At 42.0% G+C, this 20,482-nt stretch overlaps 1 protein-coding gene across 1 annotated transcript; it reads right to left on the bottom strand.

The window, feature by feature from the left end:
* Positions 1–12,409: 12,409 nt before the first annotated feature.
* Positions 12,410–16,070, bottom strand: FOXI1 (forkhead box I1). The gene is made up of 2 exons (XM_032702922.1): positions 15,365–16,070; positions 12,410–14,336 (listed from the first exon to the last, which is right to left on the bottom strand). The coding sequence occupies exons 1-2, from the start codon at positions 15,936–15,938 to the stop codon at positions 13,783–13,785; spliced, it is 1,128 nt and encodes a 375-aa protein (XP_032558813.1). The 5' UTR covers positions 15,939–16,070; the 3' UTR covers positions 12,410–13,782.
* Positions 16,071–20,482: the final 4,412 nt, after the last annotated feature.

Here is a 20,482-nt window from a genome sequence, read left to right on the forward strand (position 1 = left end):
GAAAATTGCAAATGCAGTTACATTTGTATCACCAACTCAGCCCCCTGAAAGCCTCTTTATAAAAGTGCATCATCAACATGTGAGCAGTGCCCTAACAGGGTTTAGCTGTTCCACAGCTCTTTTGCTTTTATCTTACATTTGCTATGTGAAACATGTTGAATTAAAACTGATTTCTTGTAAAGCTCACCTGTTATACCGTGGCAGGTGTGAGGTACACTTGTTTACCAGCACTAATCACAATTAACTAACTGCAGAAAGATCAGTGCTCTTCAAATTCTGGTCCATTTTGAGAGTGTTTTTTACCTAAATAATGACAGATGCAGAAAGTTATAGAGCAGGCAGCTCCTGCTGACTCTAAATATCTGTATAATGAGGTAAAAAAAAATATATATACATGTTTTGGAATGGGAAGTCTGCTATTGTAACTTTTTAAAGAGCCATCACAATGCGGGCTGTTCAGTGGAAATGTGAGTTAACTCCTTTCTGCAGAAAGGCAAGGAGGGTTTATTGTTTCCTCAGGGGGCTGCAGCAAGGAGGTAATGACCTCCTGTAAGATATAATCACAGACAGAAGGAGGGTCTGGGGCAAGGTGGGATGAGGATGTTTCCACTGCCACCTTTGATTGCAGGACAGGGAGCTGCACTGTGTTAGAGTTTTAAACCAAGTATAATAACCCAGGTGTGCTGTGTCCTGGTCCTCTCTGTGCCTGGCAGCTCTCACGGTAAAACTGCTGCCCAGAATAAAGGGGAAGGGATTTTGAAGTCTCTTAAATGGCAGTAATAAACATGCAGACCTTAGGGGATGTGCTGGGAGGTGATAGGATCTCACCCCCAGAACTGGGCATGGTATCTTTGAAATCTCCTCAAGATTTCTAGAACAGCCCTTGTAAGTGGAAAAGTCATTGAGAATTGTTCTTTTAGACTGTTGGTCTTGCAAAGTGTTTAGATAGTAAATAGTTCATGGGAAAGTCAAAAGGCTTAATTAATGAATGAATGAATTTGAATTCTTCAGAAGAATAGTATTGTGTAAGTGAACATATACCCACTATTAAGCAGAATCCACAGCATCAGTGAACTGGTTTTTGTGGTATCTTTTGAAACTTCTGAAATAACCCTTCAGAGGAGTCTTCAAACCACAGCCTGTCCTTGCCTCTCCCAGAAGGAATCCTTACAGTACAGAATGGCTGTTAGCATTACATGTCAAACTTACACACCTCAAAATGGACATTGCAGGCTCGTTTCTCCTCAACACACACATGGACTCAAACCAAGAGTGAAGCAGAAACAGCACTTTCATATCAGCAGAATATTCTGTGATCCTGCTGCTCCCATTGATGCCATACAAACCCTCATGGACCACATTTCTCTACTGCCAATAAAAAGTTAATCTGACCCTGAACTATTCTGTTTGTATTTCTGGGAAATTCGGAACAAAATTTAGCTCCTCCAAGCTCTTTGCTATATCCAATTTTGTGTTACTATGTTATGCAATGGTCCCAACTCAGGCTGATGTCAGTGAAACCTCAGTCTCTTGCTGCTGATGACCTTGAATCTTTCTAGACATTAAGCAGAAGAAAAATAATGACTTTCCCAAGTAAATCTCCTGAACAGATAAGAGAAGCCCGATCTGGGCCTTTTAAAAGACACCCTAGCCTAAGAAAAATCCCTTATTCTCACCTTAACTTGCAAACTTCACTCATGCAGGCTGTGCTAAATCCCTGTCTCACCTCAGATATGTCCATTCATTCCAAACCTCAGTTTTCAAATGAACAAAATGCAAACAAAGACTGATGCTTTGCAGGGAAGCCTAATGAAGACAATTTTGTAACCCGTTTTCCTCCCTTTGGAAGCAAAATGTACACTGGACACAGAGGAAAATATCAGATGTATTTAATACATGTAGAATTATTGTCTGTCATGCATTAGCATTGTTCAAATGTGAGTGTAAAGCAGACAGAACACCAAGTTTGTAAAGTCAATCCACGTAATTATGTAATTTCTGTGAGAGATTAATTGTTCTTACTGCAGTTTTACCAGGCAAATGGAATTTTGTGGATTTCTTTACCTTAACTGAGCTGTGCTGCCAAATTCAGACCTCCTCTTGGTTCAATCCCCTTCAGTACAAGCCAGGCAGGAACATCTAGAAGAAGAAATACAATTAATTTTGTAGGATATAAAGGAAAAATGTGTGTATCTGGGCAAAAGGCTGGAATGTCTGTGAGGGTTTCATGGTGCCTTCTGCCTGCTCTCTCCTGGGAGGGAAGCACAGACTGACAACAGATTTCAAATGTGAAAAGTGGCTTTCTTAGCATTTCAAAATTAAATAACTGGAAAAAAACCCTTCTAAAAAACCTGAAACGTCTGGCAGAGTTTTCAGGGTCACTCTCTGCAATATCAGACGAATTACTCCTGTGTCCTAAGTGTGGGCAATTTTGGAAAAAGCAGTCCCAGAACTCTGTGATGAAAAGCGGGTTTTCAGGAGCATTTTTAAGGGAGTAATTTAAAAGAAGGAGAATTTTATTTCTTTTTAACTGTGGAAGTAAACAAAGCATGTTATTGATTAAAGAGGGTGATTTGGATCAGGGGCTGCAGTCACTACAATGGACTCCATCCTGAGACACCTCCCAGGGCCATTTGAATTCTTGCAGCGGGAGCAGACAGGCTCCAGCTAAATTTAGCCTACAACAAACACAATTAGTGGAACATTAAAGATTCCCAGGCTCTAGAGCTCGGCAGAAGCTCCAGCCAAGCCGAGTGGGTGTCAGTGTGTTTCTCTGTGTGTGGTACAAACAGATGCATTCACTTGACTTCACAAGTTTACCTCAAATTTGTAAACGCAGCTTCAGCCGCACCGGGAGTTAACAACCAGCAGTTGGCAAAAGCAGTAAATTTGGGCCCTTTACACCAACTCTGATGCAGTTCCATAAGCAACCTTTAAAACTGGGCCGTTCCCATGTTTGTATTTAATTACACGTGCAGTTAATTTGGGTGGTTAATTTGTGCATGGCCCATTTTCTCTGTTCTGTCGATGTAATTATCCCATTCTCGTAAAAATAACTGTCAAGTCCAAAGTGCCTGTGTCTCCTTTTCAGCCCCAGTGTGCATCTACAGTATTTGGTTAAAGCTCACAAACACCCAGAGGAGAGGGTGAATCTTGAGTTTTAGCTGCTCTGCTCTCAGGTGTGAACCCTAATTCAGTGTAAATTGGACTTGTCTGTTCATCAGCTTCGAAAAAAAATAGCGAGCAAGACTTACCATGTTGAAAGTTATGTAATAAAGCCCATCTCCCTTCCCCTAACACACACCTCTTTTTAAAACTCTGAGGATTTGGAACAGTTTGGAATTTTCATATATTTTTTTTCCTTGTAATGTAAGATGAATTGTACCATAGAGCAGTTTGCTCAGCTACAGAATCAGTCTGGAATTATGTGAGTTCATGGATGAAACTTTGTGACAGAAGCCTTGGTGGATATTTTAGTTTAAGTAGTTCCTGAGTTATTTTACAGCCCCTGCTTGTTCAGTTTAATCCTTGCTGAATAAAATACTGCTCCTGCCATTAAATCCTCCAGCTTTTTATAGGAATGTGTACAGCAGTCAACAGAGACAGGGTAAAACACAGACCACTCTTGTTTTTTGATTCGGGTTGTTGTTTTTTTCTTTACTGGGAAAACATTGAGTTCAACAAGCACATTTTGGGGGCAATATATTGGGGCTTAAAATTAAATTTTCACAAAACTTCTGGAGTACTTAAAGGTTGGCACTTGCTTTACCTGATATGATTCAGATTTGCAGAATTTTTTGCACACTGTACTCAGACCTGTGTGTTTTCTCCACACCACTGTCCACTGAAATCTAATATCAAACTTTTTTCTAAGTTTCAGGTGAAAATTTCCTTTACAAATATAATTTGCAAACCTGAACTAGTTGGCAGATGAATAATTGAAATATTGTAAAAATGTAGCAATAAAGCAGACAGCTCTACTGTTAGATCATGGAGATAAGAATAACACCCCACCACCCAAGGAACTCTCAAAGTCGTGCAGAAACCACTGTAACACTGAAGTTCACAATTGACAGGAGATACTGTGTCAAAAAAACTCTAAACTTGGTAAATTCTGGAGTTGCAGATTTTTTGTTTGCTTTCCACACTCCGGGGTTCAGGCAGCCCTTTCTCTGTGGTGTTTGTGGGTGTCACTCCCCCACTATTTGGCACAACAGGACACTAACCTGTCCCACCTGGCAGCAAGGCAATAAAAGCAGTATTAAGGGATTAATCTGACCACAACTGGCTTCTGTTGCCTTCATGTTCCAGAATTTTCATGTTTCTATCACTGCATTTCTAACGTAGCTTTTGTGTAAGTAGACCTGACCTGTGCTGTCCACAGCCTGCTTGACTGCTTCATTTTCATATTATCAGTTATGATCAACACATTTTTTTTCCACAGCTATGACCTTATTTTTCCCCTCTGTGCAGGGCTAGGAATGTTAAATACACTTCCACAGAGGGAGGAAGAAAAAGTCCTGATTGGTAACATTATGGGGACTTTCAGTCTTTTAGAACTACCTTACTGACTTGGCAGGGGACAAAAGACCAGGCCTCTTTGCATATTTATTTGCATAAATGCTATCTTCAAAAATTGCACAAAGTTACAGTATTTGCTTTAATGCTAATATCCAAAATTGATTGAATTTACAATATTTGCTTTAAATAACCCTCTGTATGAAAACCAGAAATAGCACGTTGCAAGCAAACCTGCAGGTGACTTATATTGTCTTATCCTTGCCTGAGGGGAGGAGATTACAAGTTCTTTGGCTGCATCTATTTCATGCAAAAGTGGTTTAAAGATACTGAAGGTTACACGTGGTATACCAGGAAAACAATGGCTGCTCTGCATGCTTGGTTAGCACACAGCTACTTAAGATGGAAACAAGATTAGATAAATCCAAATCTGAAGACAATCTTGCTCCATAACTATCCAAGGTTAGCTCATATTTAGCACTTCCAAACAGAACAGGAGATGATTTTGTGGTCTTGGAAAAATGCTCAGGTTCTGTGAGCTTTGCATTTTTGCTTAGAACAAACCTGGGATCAATAAAATGCTTAGACCAAAAAGGAAGTGAACATTACCTGTTTACTAACAAGGCCATATGTAAGGTGACATAAATATTAAAATAGCCTCAGTAAATAAGAGCTTTTTGAGCTGTAACTCTGATGTTTATTATGGTTCTATGAGTGCCAAAGGAGAAACAATTATCTAAGTTCTGAGAACCTGTGATTTTAGAACACACAAGACTAATCCTGTAACAACCCAGCAAGTTTTCTATAGGTGACAAGAAAAGTGCCAAATAAATATTTTTCTAAAGATTTCCTGTTATAGAGAGGGAGAGTGATGACATATTGGATAGAAATTAGTAAGGATCATGTAGCATCCCAAAGCCCAGTAGTTTTCAATACTTGCATTTGCGAGCAGGATGTGTGTTGGTTCACCATCTAAGTGGAATTTGGTCCATATGAAGAGCCATATATGTCCTTTAACATACATGTTTGCATTGTCAAACTGAGAGATTGCATTAGAGTGAACCCAATAATGTTAAATGAAAAATAATGCTCATTTTATCACTTGTTAAAGTATGTCTACCCAATTTAACTCAAAGATATATGATAAGGCCAAGTTATTAATATTAATTTTAACTCATCTGGTAGAATTTTGTGTAATATCATACACAAATATTTGTGTAATATCATACAAAAACCCCAAACCAAATCAATCAAACAAAAAAAAAACCCAACCTGAAAACATTTTCAGTCTTGTGAAAATGTTATCTGCTTCACTGCAGAAGGGAAATCATCATGCAAGTTTAAGGGTTAAAGAATCTGGGGATCCCAAAGACATCCTAAGTCTGACCAAGGAACATTTTTCCTGGGAGAATTCCTCAGACCTGAGCTAAATAGGGCTGTCCACAGCTGTGCCAGGCTTAGGGTAGGGAAGGATCTTGGAATGCCCTCATTACTGAAGCCACACTGATCCCCACAAAGCAACAGACAGTGAGACTGAATAAATATCAAACCCCTCATCCTTTCTTCTTCCATACAAAAGTTGTGTTCAACTGGTTTGGTTTTTTTAATAACAGTAAGACCCATAATTAGAGATCTGCCCACTTGTGATACAGTAAAATACAAGTCTGGCTTGTGGGCATGAAGTTTAGGTTGAGTTAGATGATGGCATTATCAGCATTAAACAATCAGGTTCCCAGTCCACAATGAAAAAACATATCCCTTTGCCTTCTTTGAACTTGTTGCATTCTTAGCATTCTTACCATAAATCATTTAATAGCTGCCCTATTCATAGGAAAATGTATTGCTGAAGTTAAACAGTGGGTTTTTGCCTTCCACTCTCATTGGAGAGGAGAATGATAAATTACACCTGATTTGCATGCAGGTTTGCATACACAAAACTCCTGTCAAGAACCAGCAAACAATAATCTGCTCATGTCAGAACACACTGTACAAACAACAGCATCAAAGAGCTGCTGAGCTGTGAGGAACATGAGAATAACCCTGCTGCTCTGAGTTACTGAGGCTTCACCTCCCAAATTGACATCTCTGAAAGGCAACAAAAGGAAATAAACTCAGCATCTTTGTATCTCTCGTTATGCTACAATCCAAACAACCTGCATCCTGACTCCAGGGAAATTCTGAGTCCCAGATGAACCTGTATGGAGAATGTATAAAGTATAAAAAGGTTTCCCTGATGACACAAGTCAGTTTTCCAAGTGCTGCCTGGAACATCCATCAGTTCAGGCACTGGGCAGTGCAGGATTAGCCACTCTGAAATTCTCAGCATTACAACACGGACACATTGCTCCTGCACTTGGTGGCTTTGCAGGAATAAAGTGTGTCACTAGTCCAGCTGTCACAGGTCACCTACACACAGTTTTAAACACGGGGAAAACTCTGCTGATGTGTCGTGTAGTTCCCCCAGAGCTCCTGACAGCTCTCCATGCCCAGTCTGATGCTGAGCCCTGTTTGCTGCCTGCTTACCCGACTCACCTTCTGCAATCTGCCAGAGGAACAGAAGAGAACTAATAATTGTGACTCATCACAGGTAAGGAGGAGGCAGCAGGACAGACCTTTGGCTGCAGAGGACAGAAGGAGAGGAGCAGGAACAGTTCAGGGCAGATCCCTGACCAAAGCATATCTAACGTGCTGCTGGCAGGTTTTGCCACAGAGGGAAAGCACCTTTTAATGAATTTAGAAAGACAAGTGCAGAAGGCTTCTGTCATCCCAGGGTTTGGGAGCTCCATTTAGATTGTCCCTGAAACATTTAGGGGAAGCAAAGGACCACTTCTACATTAAGAAACTGTGCAGCAGCCTCCACTGTTTGTTTTGGCAACCATTTCTATTTAAAATGCACTCAGCTTATGCACTGCATGAACTGTCTATTTTCCTGTGAGCAAAAGGTGTGCATAGAGCTCCCTGGCCTGTGGTTCTGAGAGTGTAGGAGCTGAAGGAGTTGATTTTGCACCACCTTCTGTACTTCCCCCTGTGATTTTGACTCTTTTTGTGTGAACGTGCTGCTCTACTCTCAGCAGGCCTGATTTGTTTCAATTTATTATGACAATCCTACATGCCCACAATAACATTTAAATCATTCACATTCCCCATTTCATCTGCCACTGAACTACTTGCACCTTGTATGAAATGGATGTTTGAGAGCTGAGGGCAGTTTTAAGCACATAAAGTTAATAAGCACAGCTCCTAAACTTAGATTTGAGGCCCAGCCAGGGAGCTACAACACTGTTAGGGAAATTAAGATATGGCAAGGACAATATAAATAACTCAATTATATGGATCAAACCCTTCTAACTGATATAAAAGTTATTGGGTACTTAGTTATATGGTTTTCTAGCAATTTAGTATTGCGTCACTGTCTGCTCACGCTGATCTTTTTGACCCAGAGAAGGAATGTGTAACTGTAATTCCTCCTTTGCTGTGGTTGTCAGAGATGCAATTCCACGGGATTAAAAGTGTCCATGGGTATATCTGTCCTGACAGAAGAGTTATAATTGTGCAGCCTAAGAGCCCCAGTACCAGCAACTACTTTACTGCTTTGACTTCAGAGGAGCAGGCCAGGAACTCTCCCATATCCTAAAAAATCAACTGTAAGGGAATGAGAACAGTTAGAGGGACAGGTGGGGGACAGACATGAATAATTTCAGAAAGAATATAAGGATTGTGGCATGTTTATAATTGTTCATAAGCCTAATCTTGAGATTTGATTCGGGTTTATGATATGCAGCTGTTCTCTTGATTTTTCCAGTGATGGTAATAGATGAAAAAAGGGATAAAAGATCAGATCAACCCTGTCTTGACATTTTTTTGCTAGGAGTTCAAACCCAAGCAGTTAGATGGCCTGCTTGATTGATGGGCATGCTAAAAATAGAGATACCTAATGTCAACGGGAGACGTAAAATTGTAAACTCAAAAACGCGTGGCTGTAAAATTGCTGGAGGAAGAACAGAAAAAGGAAGAGCAAAAGAAGTTGAAAATAAGATCTTTATTGATGTAAAATGGCATTATGAACATGTTCTGCTGCACCCACCCACACCCTACAAGTGCTTTAGAGACCTGTAAAGATTCTTCAGCTCCCCATTCATGCAGTTTCTGCTACTACAAATAAAAAAATCAAGTGTGGGATTTCCACATGCCATATTCTGCCCTAGATTTTGGTAAGGACTTACCATCCAATAGGTTCAATTTTTGCTCATCTGATGGTCGTTTCTGACAAAAGACAGCAATTTTCTCTCTGAGCAGAGAAAGATTTCAGTGAGTGGGGAAGCACTTTAGAGGGTTGTCCTGTTATACAAAGACCTTTGTAAAAGAAAAATCAGGATAATCAATCCATAATTAATCAATTAGGCCCCAATCAAGCAAACCAGTGTGTCCTTGCAGAGGCCTTCTGAACCCACTGAAAGGGTTCTGGTGCCCCCATGTTGGCACTTTGCAGGGTGAGACACATCAGTCAGTGTTGTTTTACAGGCAAGGAGCTGAGTCTACAGTTTCAGATTAAATAGGGGGGAGCTGGAATTCTTGAAACTTTGCAAGAGCTCTTAATAAGAGAAGATTTTTTTCAAGAATCTTTGTCAAAGGAAAAATAAATAGTTTTTTACCAATTAACTTAAATAGAAAAAGATTAAAGTGAGAAAGCAGGTGAGAAATTAGGATTAGCTACTTCTAGAATTGGCTTAATTTGCCACCTCCCTTCTAGAATATTAGCAATAGAGCAATATTATATGCTGCACAAGGCTAAAACCACTTCACTGCAAAGACATTTGCAGAGGAAAGCTTTTAGGATTTAAAAAGAATCAAACCCAAGCTGAGGTAAAGCACAATTTGCATTGCAATTCAGCCAACACAAGGCATGCAAAAATTCATTTTCGGGAGGTATTCTGAAAATTAATTTGCACAGAATGTCAGCAGGCAGGATATTGGGCAAGTGCACTCAGGAAGGGTTGTTTGGGTAGATCAAAGTCCTTACTGCCTTACAAATAGAAAATTTTGGTGTCTTTCTGTCCAGGTGGTGACAGCCCTGAGGTTTCCAGGCTGTGATGTGTCATCTGAGATGTACTGAACAGCAATCCCTCCAGGGCTCCAGCAGTACAGGCTCTGGCAGCTGTCAGCACTTACAGCAGGGAAATCCAGAGGTTCCAAGAGGTGTCCAGCAGGCTCTGGGCTCACACTTCACAGATCCTGAGGTGTGGGTGCTTGGGCAAAAAATCCCACAGGTCCAGGGCAACTCTTTCCAAGTTCCATTAGAAGCAGTTGTAAGGATTGCTGCAAACTTCCAGAAAATGGCAGAGTTAGGAACTGGCAAACCAAGTGGGAAGAAGGTAATTATTTTCCTTCCCTGGGAATGCTTTCACATGAAGCAACAAAGAAACTATTGACACTGCTAAACAGTGAAGAATTTCATAATGTGTCCCATTATGAGGGAAAGGTTAGTGCATTGTAATTCAGAATGAATCTGGCAAAGTCCCCATTGCTATTTATGGGAGAAGTAAATACTGTGAGGGCTGAAATGTGACTTTCCTTCACAGACACCTCTACCACACCTCTTGGTGTCATCTTTGAACAAATTGTAACACTTAAGCTCCCATCAGTTTATTATCTGGAAGGGCAGGCATTTGGAATTTTGCAGTTAAATACAAACCTTTAAGCCTCGTGGCTTAAATTTGTGGAGTTGGAGATGGGGTTTTAACTGGACTGCTGGGGCACAAAGGACCCAGAAAGCTCCATGGTCTCAGCTAAAGCAGATCCTATTATTGCAGGACTCCAGGTTTGCAACTAATCCCATGATCAGATGGAACAACCCCGAGGCTGTGATACAAGGGCTCTCTGTCTGCCCAGAGCTCTGCTGTGAAGCCCCAAATTGTTCCTCTCCCTGGAACATGAGCCAAGATTGGAGAGTCCCAGACTCCACAGCTGCAGGCCCAGGACACAGAACCAGGAAACTGTGGAATAGGAACCCAGGGAAGGTGTTTCTAATGAGATCAGTGTCAGTAAAGCTGCCTCAGGGATTCAGCAGCAATATATCTCAGATATAATGTAGGAACTCATTACTCATTTATCATTAATCAAGACACACTTGCCTGCAAGTGGAAGCTTCTAATATTTGCAGATTTCCTATGATAGAAGGAAAGCAAGTAGTAACCTATTCTGGCCACTTTAGGGCTGGATGTGTTTGGGGTAAGATGGGAGCAGCCTGTAAGAGTTAACATTTAAACCAGGAACAAATAATTGCAGTGTCATGAAGCACAGTGTCCACAGTGTTGTGTGAAGGCATCTCAACACAGAACACACTCTAAGGATGAAATAATCAATCCAGGATCTTTACAGACAAAATTATTCAGAGTTCTTGGAGCCCAAATTCTCTTTTCAAGCAGCACCAGTCACTAAATATGTCTGTAAAACAGACTATAGGTCTGTAAATATCAATAATGTTTTAACTGTGTTTTAGTTACTGGTCCTACTTTACTGGCTTCTTGAATAGCATACTTAAAACCAAAAATCAACTTAAAACAAACCAACAAACAAAAAGCCATCCTAACCCCATACCTTCATCATATTGGTAAAATACATAATTAAAAGCATTACCTTTGACAGAGCAGAGCTGCTGCTCAGATAAGAATAGTTGTTAAGTTTTCCTGTCGTGCAGTAGCTCCAGGAACGTATTGACACATCTGGTTATCAAAACCAATTCTCCCTGAAAAACAAGAAATCCAGATGAAAAAGAATGCTGCTCACTTGTTTCATTACAATGTAGTTCTGTTTTGAGGAGAAATAGAATTACATCTCATGCCATCATCTTTCCACTCCTCCTTGAACAGCCAAGCCAGGGGAATGGTTGTAGGGGAACCGATTGACTGGTGCTCTTACTTTTGTCTGGAAAACTTACTTTGGCCTGTGGAGAACTGGCATTTTGGCAGCAGTTCCTCATTGTGCATAAGCCAAAAGTGGTATTTGGTTGACAGCATCTGGGAAGCAACGAGACACAAACTTGTCCTTTTGTACACCTGTATGGTGTTATTTTTTGGGACTGGGAACTAGGGGAGCCAAGCAAAATGCTGGGTGACAAAGGAGTTGCTTTTTACTGTGTGCTGATTTAGCAACATCATTCTTACTGTATTTCCCACCTTATTTCTCCCCCGCTTTTGCTCTGTAGGTCCGTGATAGAGCATTTTCCATTTCAGCACTAAAGCAAACAGTCCCTTTCAGTTTTGTGAAGCATATACTGCACAGGAAATACATTTCTGGGCAATTTGTTGTATGTCTGCTGAATCCAGGGCACAAGCTCAGTGACTGAACACATTTCTCACTGTAACACGAGCAAGTCTCTCTCTAACAAATGCTGCCCCTGCTGAGTTGCAGGACACATTACAGCCCACCTGCCAGGCTGGGGTTCTGCAAAGGGGTTGTAAAATTCTGAGGGCAGGAGCTACAGCTCAGACCTCAGCTCTTCAGGGACACTTAGTGATGGCACAAGGACACCACTAGAAAGTAATTTTCTTTTTTTTCTTAAGCACAAATATCAGCAGTGCAGGTAGGCTTCAAGTGCCAAGTGAGAAATTATAGGGGTCCAAAACTATGAATAGTCAGAGCAACCATGATAGTGAAAAACTTTAAGCATAAAAAAAAATCAAATAATGAATAAGAACGCAGAAAAGATTGCAGTCATATTGGCTAATTCACATGCAAAAATTTGGTCTGGTTTCTGAAATTTTAAGTGATTCTGTGACCTTCTGTGGCTTTTAAAGTGCTCTTCCTCACACAAATTGCTCAATCAAACTATTAAAGAGACTTTTAAAGATGTAAGTAGTACAGTACACACACACAGGGACACACTCTTCTATACAAATGCTTTATTAAAAATGTTTCTGAGGAGGCCTGTAACAAAACTATACCCTTGTAGCGTTAAAAAAAATCAAGGTAAAATGGTGTCTATTACAATGTATTAATGTTTTCTATCACTTCAAGAGTCTGGTCAGTGCCCAGTTGTGAACAGTTAAACTCAATGTCCATGTATGCTGCAGGTTATCCAGTTACAGATATTACTCTACACAAATGTGGAATTTCAGTCAAGTCTTTGTTTAGAAAAACTTCGTATATATTTTAAAATTTTTTTATGGCTACAGTAGAGGGTAGGAAAAATAAGCGTTATTTCTAATATTTACACGAGCACAAATAGTACAGACTTTTACAAAATGACAAAAAAATACAGTACAGAAACTTTTTACAATATCTGCAATTGATACTTGGAAAGATCCAGCCTTTGGAATTGAAACCCAGAGTCAGTTAAACTTCTTACCTCCTTTTTCTTCTGCCCTTCCCCCCCATCCCAGTATTCCAATACTTTACTCAGTAGAATTGATTAATGTAAAATATTGAGATACAGCAAATGTGGTTTCTTCTTAGAAAACACATGTATTAAATATATATATATGTAGAGAGAGAGATATACTCAGGACAGATCCTGTTTCCCTTATGTGACTAGATTTGCATGTGTAAGGAAAAAAAAATTGACCCTGTAATTAGAATTGAAAGCACTAAGATCTGCACCAGCAGAAGACAATTCCACTGCACTTTGTTATGTTTCCCTTCAGCTTCAATATTCCTGTTGTGTCCATGCTGATGTTACTTTCCTTCACAGCCACATCTCCCCTGGGGCTGGAAGGGGGTCAGATTTTGGCAGTGTCTGCACTGGTGTGAGAGACAACCAAAGACAGCCCTCACCCTTCAAGTGTTGGTTGTTACTCACTAGACAGCAGTTTTTATTCTGGATCCTTCACAGCTTTGACCAAGTAAGAGCTTGCTAAGCATGTCTAGTGAAGGCAGCCTACACTGGCAACAGAGGATATTCACAGACACAACCACACTTCTGTGAGCACTTTAAAAAGCACAGCAGTGTCAGTGCCATGCCAGAAAGAGCTTCCTGCCTAAGGCAAACAGGAACTTCTCAAGGACATCTGTAGAGGCCCCTGGTTGGCAGCAGCTCAATCAGTGTCTGAGGAGAACTTTTCGCTGTTCTCGCTGTTATGATCCCTGATTTTTCACGTGGAGCTGCCAAACGTGGAGTGTTTGTGATTTCAGTGAGTGCAACAAGCTTGTGGCTGTCAGAAGGAAGGGTGCAGAGGGTCCTAGAGACAACAGGCTAATGCTAATCACCTGCCCACGGGTCACTTCCTCTCATAAATAACTCTACTTTAGCATCTTAGAATCCTTCATTTAAACCTCTGTCCCTTCCCTGGAGTACAGTGTGTTGTTCGTGCTGATACTGCTGTAAAAATGGGTGTTAAACTGGTTGAGCACAGAGTTGCTGTGGCCAAGGTGAGGGGAAGGCATGGAATTGGACCACTCTCCCACCCCGTGGCTGGGGATACTGGAGAGGGGGGAGTAGGAATTAAAGCCTCCCATGTTCTGTCCCATTTTGTCAATGGGTTCAGAGCTGAGTCCCAGGGGCCCCGAGCGGCCCCCCGAGCTGGAGCTGCTCACGTAGGCCGTCATGCTGGAGAGGAAGTTACCCAGACACGGGCTGCTGGACGAGGGAGGGGGAGACTCCTTCTCAGGGGAGTTGTCAGTCCCAGGGGGTGAGTTTTCCAAGATATCCTGGTGCTCTGCAGCTTTGGGGCTGCCAGTCAGGGGGCTGTCCTCTGATTTCTCAGCTCCGAGCGCGGCAGCGCTCGCCTCGATGTCAGACTTCCTCTTCCTCTTCCTGCGAAAGTTCCCGTTGTCAAACATCTTTTCACAGTTTGGGTCCAGAGTCCAGTAGTTCCCTTTTCCTGTCGAAGAGAATGAAAGCGCATTTTTAGTATAAAAATATGCACACAAACAAAAAACAGCTGTCACCTAGGGCTTTACAGTGTTTCTCTCCTTTCACAGAAACTGAACAACTGCACGAGCAAAACATATATATTTTTAGTCATTGAAAACCAGAAGCCTGCCGAATTCTGAAAAAAAAAAATAAAGTTGTGTGCTGTATTCTTTAGCTCTGACTCTTCACACATATAAAACTACAAGTGGAGCCACTAGGAGGCCTTTATGTTTTGTTTTCTTGGTAAGGGAAGGATGTTTTCAGTATACAGTTGGTCTTCTGAATTTATGGCAGAGTAATCAAATCCCATACTGCGCTGTTCCTCCAGATTCAGTGGGGGAGGATAGCTTTCTAATAACATAAAATCAGATTTTTGGCCCTCTGTTGCAGCATAATTGAGTGTGTTTTAAATGCTCCCAATGGTTCTTAATAGCTATTGACAGAAAACAATAAATAATGGAATATCTGACAGCATATCAGCCAAGGGGTCGGAAATGGCAGAGGTGTGATTCCAAGGAAAGCACTATTTGCAACAAACAAAATGAGAGCAGCCTGCTCTCCTCTGGAAAATCAATATTGACTCCCTAAAGCTATTGGATTTCTTTGACAAATCTGAATTTGCCTTATCCCCTTTCAATCAAATCCCGGTTAAGTTTGACTGAAGTCATGCATTACACCAAACGGGTCCTGAATGTGCCTTGCCCAGTTGGAATGCTCCACTGATCCGTGCTCAGGAAGACCCAGAGCAGGCCAGAATTCCCTTCCCCTCAGGGATTTCACAGCAACACTAATTCACACCTGAATTACACACAGCTGCCTTCTAGCTCAGAACTCTGCAAACTGAAGTGCTACTCTGTGTTTGTCCTCAATCCAGGCTGTTATTAAGTGCTTCCTTACACTCTTAAAGGTGGATCATCCCAGTCTCTTTACAATTGGGCATTTTTAAATCGATCAAGTTTAATTAGAGGGGAGAGAGAAGAGGGGAGAGAGCTGTACCTGGATCATCTTCATCTCGAGGTACCTTCTTGAAGCAGTCGTTGAGGGACAGGTTGTGCCGGATGGAGTTCTGCCAGCCAGCCTTGCTCTTGTTGTAGAAGGGGAAGTTGTCAGCCACGTACTGGTAGATCTGGCTCAGAGTCAGCCTCTTGTCAGGAGCCTCGTGGATCGCCATGGCAATGAGGGCAGAGTAGGAGTAGGGTGGTCTGACCAACTTCATGAGCTCCTCTTGGGACGGCAGAGGCAGCCAGCCCAGGTCGGTGCCCCCCAGGCCGTGCATGTTGGGCAGGAGCTGCCTCTGCATGCCGTAGGACTGAGGAATGAAGGGGCTGGCGTTGGATCCGGGCAGGTACGGCGGGGGGGTCATGGAGGGGCCGTTCAGCCACAGGTAGGGGTTGGGAGTGGCGCCGTAATCCGTCGTCTCGAAGGTGCTCGGCCTCTGGGGACTGGGGACGTTCTGCGGATGGAAGAAGTTCTCGTAGTAGATGTTCATCTCTGGAGGCTCCTGGCCAATATTTGGGAACTGTGGGCTGCAGCGTGGCGGGGAGTGGGGCTGTGGGTCGAAGAAGCTCATGCTCCAGCCCGGGCGGGAGGTTGTGACACAGCTGTGCTAGTGCTCTTTCCCGGACAGGTGCATCACCTGTGCCCTGCCCTAGCTACTTATGCACCTGTAAATGTTTCAGCCAGCGCTGCAGGCTCCACCCCACAGCCCTGAGTGGCTGCAGATGAGGACGATATCCTTTTTGGAATGCTGGCAGTCCCGGGCAGTCATTGATGTCACATCAACCAACTGGGAAAGTTACAACTGGTTATCTTCTCACATGAATGAAGGAATTTTCCACTAATGTCATGCACATAAAGAAAGCCTAAGGTGCCTTGAAGTTAAAACTGATCAGAGATCCTCCTCTTCCTACCTTTCACAGTGAAGCTTTAACATTTAGTATTTTTTTTTAATTAAAAAAAGACATTTTGTGGTGCTGCTAGTAACAGCTCAGAATGCAAAAGCCATTGTCACTAGTCAATGAAACAGTAGGGATATATATGCTTTAAAAAAAAAAAAAGAGAAAAGAAAAGAGAAAAGAAAAGGTCAGACCTTTTCCTTTTGTAACTTTAATTGCAGAGTTGCTTGTACTTCCCCCTAGGCAATCACAGTACTACAGGCAAACTCTGTAGCTGGTTACTCACGTGAGTAATCTTACTGATAGAAAGGGAATTAACTGCCTAAAGTAAGGATTAATCTTCTGAGCAAAAAAAAAAAAAATATTCAGCTTAATCATCAAACCTTTCTTTAAAGCTTAAATTGGTGAACTGAGATGGGAAATCATTATGTGCTGATTCCTCTTTGCTGCAGGATTGGTGCAGAGAGCTCATAAAACCTCTTAGCACAATTTCCAAACAGGAAAGGGGTGGCAGTGTTTGGCTCCTCTCAGCTAAGTTCCAGTAACTTCATTTATAGCTATACAGACAAAAGTTGATTCCTTAAAATTAGGTGACAAGGAAAAAAACTCTATCCCCTTTTTTGACTTGGAAAAGTACTTAGTGCCTCATGTGGCACCTTGCATGTTCAAAGGAGGAAAAGACAGAGCTGGGATGTCACCACCCCCTGTCTCAGGGGGACAGCTCTTCACTGCATGGAGTTAAACCTATTTGCAGTGATATTTGCACATTTTTTCTGTGATTAAGGCACATCCATGCATTTAGAACTTGACTCACCCTTAACACCATACCAGTACAGGAGGTTCTGGTGTGACAGGGCCTTTCAGGTAGCTCTTGTCCTGTAATTTCTGCAGAAACACGAGTTTTGACCCGTGGGTTTGAATTCCTGGCTGCACCAAAGATGTTCTTGTTTTGTTCACACGCTCATCTTACTCTTTTGTGCTGCAGCAGCACCACCAAGTTCCCCCTTCCCTAAACAGTAATGATTCAGCAATGTCACGTCTATATTGTAGTTGCTTCAAAAGGTATGAAACAAATCCCACTGGAAATACTACTGAAATATTGAGTACAGTGACAAAACTGGCCAATTTGCCAGCTCGGAAATGCAGCTCTACAGCTGTTGTTTTAAAAATACATGCCTTCCCTGCACAGAAAATCATTTGTGCTACAACAAACAAGTTGCTACTTTAATTTGACTGACTGAGAGCTCAGAGTTTGTGCAGAGACACACATCAAGCAGACAACAGTTAAGTGGAACATACTGGGACTGGCTTATTTTCTAAGTGACAACTGCTGTGCTAAAGGTGACTTAAACAAACAAAAAAAAAAGAAAAAAAATATTCATTTTTCAGGAGCTAATAATTTGAGTACCTCCTTCCTCAAGGAATCTCTCTGAAATAATTTTTTTCTCCGTGGGAATCTGAGTTACAATCATGCAAAAAGCTGTTAGAACAACATTGCCTACAGCTTCCCAATTAAGTTCCTAACATATGGGTATATTTTAGAATTATATCTCTAGTCCTGCAAATTTTGTTACAAATATTATTACAATTATTGCTAATAATCCCCCTCCCATTTACAGAAGAGTCCACAGAAAAAACGTATAAGAAATGCTCACATGAATATAAACACGTTTACAATGAAATAAGACCCAGAATATAGTGAGAAAAGTAAACATAATGAATTTTTCACTGCTCAGCAAATAACAATTTTGCCAAAGAAACCCTCGAAAACAAGAAAAACTTGTAAATTTATTCCAAGATGCTGACTGCATCATGAACTTGGATGAGTGACATCTAAATATTATTCCCTGAGGTGCTCTGCGGGCACAGCCACAGTTGAAATGCACTGAAGTGGGTGCTGAGTGAACACAGGCTTTGAAAATATCCCAGGCTGCCCCTTACAAGGGGGAAAAGCACTACTTCTGCAGCCAGAGACTGATGGAGGTTGTAAAATATCCCCTGCAAATTAATCTTTACGAAGTTTTGGTGCAGTGCACCTGAGCAAGGTCAGCTGAGCACGCCGAGGATGCAGAGCACCGCCAGCCCTCCCTGGGGTGACCCCTGAGCAGTGTCACACACAGCTAAGCAAAGCAAAGGCTGAGGGGGAGAATGGCAAGTGCTGCTTTTACAGCAAGGAAGTGCAAAAGACACCTGTGGGCTTCTGCCTCCGAGCTGGGAAAGGGAGGGCAAAGGTCTGATCCCTCCCTGGCACAGCTTCCAGCAGAGACACGATCCAACAACACTTGCCTTCCAACTGGCTGGGCCTGATTTCCTCAGAGCAGAGCATAAGCAGTGCCAGGAAAAAAGCACTTTGTGAGTGCTCTGGGCACACCTTGGTGCCGCAGGGTCGCTGCAGAACACGCTCCTGGGCAGCACTTGGGGGGCAGATGCTCCTCTGGAGGCTGGAAGGCAGCAAGGAGGGAATAAACCTTGCTCAAGCTGTGATGGGCTGGTCAGAACTGGAGTTAACTGAACGCTTCCATGGGGTCCTCACCCCTGGCAGGGCTGGAAGAAGGCAGCAACCCCAGAAGTGGAGAAAGGAAAAATGGTGAGGCTTCCATAGAAAAAGGCTGGGAAAAGGCAACGTGCTGACCAGGCTGAGCTAACAGATCACTTTCAGGGCTGAAAAACTCCGTAAATAAAATTATGCTGGAGACATACCTTAATTATGGTTACTTCCAAATGCACTGGGTTCAGTGGGGTCTGGTCTGACTGTGCAGGATGCATCATGTTTTTAGCATTTCTCTTTGCTCCAGCACACTCCTGCCCAGCCCTGGGTGCATGTCTCCCCCAGCTGCAACTCTGATCAGCCAGAGACTGTTGGTAAACCAAAGACTGTCCACAACTCTTGAGTTATTCAAATATTTACTCCTCTCAATTTCTTAAGTGAAGCTCCAAAACCTGCAAGGTCAAGGATGAGCCCCTGCAGAACCAGCGCTTTCATAGGTTTTTTAGGACAGCTCCCATATACCCCTCTACTCCAGCCAAAAGTAATATTTCTTCACAGTGACTGCCTTTTTAGAAGGGAAAAGGTAATTATCTGAAATTTTGGGTTATGAAAGGTTCAAATTTATTTCATTTCAACTAGGATTCCTCAGCATTTTCACTTATACACCAAAGTAACCTTTACATGCAGTGTTTCTGAAATGCAGTGAGAGGTGTGTACCCCCCAGCACAGTGGGAATCAACACCACACAGGGTCAGAAAATAGAGAATAATATGGGGAACATGCTGTAGTGTTTTGGCTGAGATACACCAAACTACTTTCTTAATTGGATTTCCCAAAATGAAAAAGCAAAGTAAAGCATGATACCTGCTAGTCCTACAAGCACCTTTAGGTCATCGTGCTGTTTCTCAGTGTTTTAGAGAACTCAGACCAATGAAGCAGCATTTCCTGCAGGATGCAAAGCGCAGCAGAGCACAAACCCACTCTGATGGCTTAAGCAAGTTCAAGATTTTTTTGGTTGAAGATTTTTCCTGGCAAATCTTATAACTCACCCCACGTCACTTGTCCCTCACACGGGCAACATCAAGCACCCTGCATCCTGTACTTCAGCTGGTTAATCAGAAATTAAATTGAGTGTTTACACTTGATTCAGATCATGAAACTTATTGCCAGATAATCCCATGGTGCAGAGTTCTCTTTCTACTGAAGATGAAGTTTAAGTTGTAGTCACAACATTTTGTATAGCCCCAATCTGGGTGTATTAGCACAGTTTAACACTTTGCTGAAGAAAAGTTCATACAAACTATTCATGTGGTCACAAAGAAGAGGGGAAAACTGTTTTTGAAAGAGTTCACATACAAGTCAGTATGTGAACAGTCAGCAAACAACCCACCTTGTGTCAAACAGTTCCCACCCTGAATTCAGAAGCAGCTCCCTGTCCATCAGCAGGACATTTTCACATAATCTATGTCCTCAGTTTTTAAGTAGATTAGTTGTAGAAGTCTTCTTGTCTTATTCCAACAACCAGCTGCCCAACATCTGCAAATCAAACCACATCATCATAAGAAACAAGGTGTAGCAGGCAAAGCAATGTCATCTCAAGGACGTTACAAAAAGCATAAGAAATGTAAAATACAGTATTACAAAACAAGGCAGTGGAGCTTTATTTCTAGAAATGCAGGTTGAACATTAAATTAATGGAAAAGGTAATATCATTTGGAGCTGTGCCATAAA

Source organism: Chiroxiphia lanceolata, chromosome 15, assembly GCF_009829145.1.
Source record: "Chiroxiphia lanceolata isolate bChiLan1 chromosome 15, bChiLan1.pri, whole genome shotgun sequence".
Lineage (NCBI taxonomy): Eukaryota > Metazoa > Chordata > Aves > Passeriformes > Pipridae > Chiroxiphia > Chiroxiphia lanceolata.

Coding starts and splice junctions, on each gene's coding strand:
- FOXI1 (XM_032702922.1), bottom strand. CDS start 15,938: ATGAGCTTCTTCGACCCACAGCCCCACTCCCCGCCACGCTGCAGCCCA. Junction 14,337..15,364: donor TCGAGATGAAGATGATCCAG/GTACAGCTCTCT, acceptor TCTCTTCGACAG/GAAAAGGGAACTACTGGACT.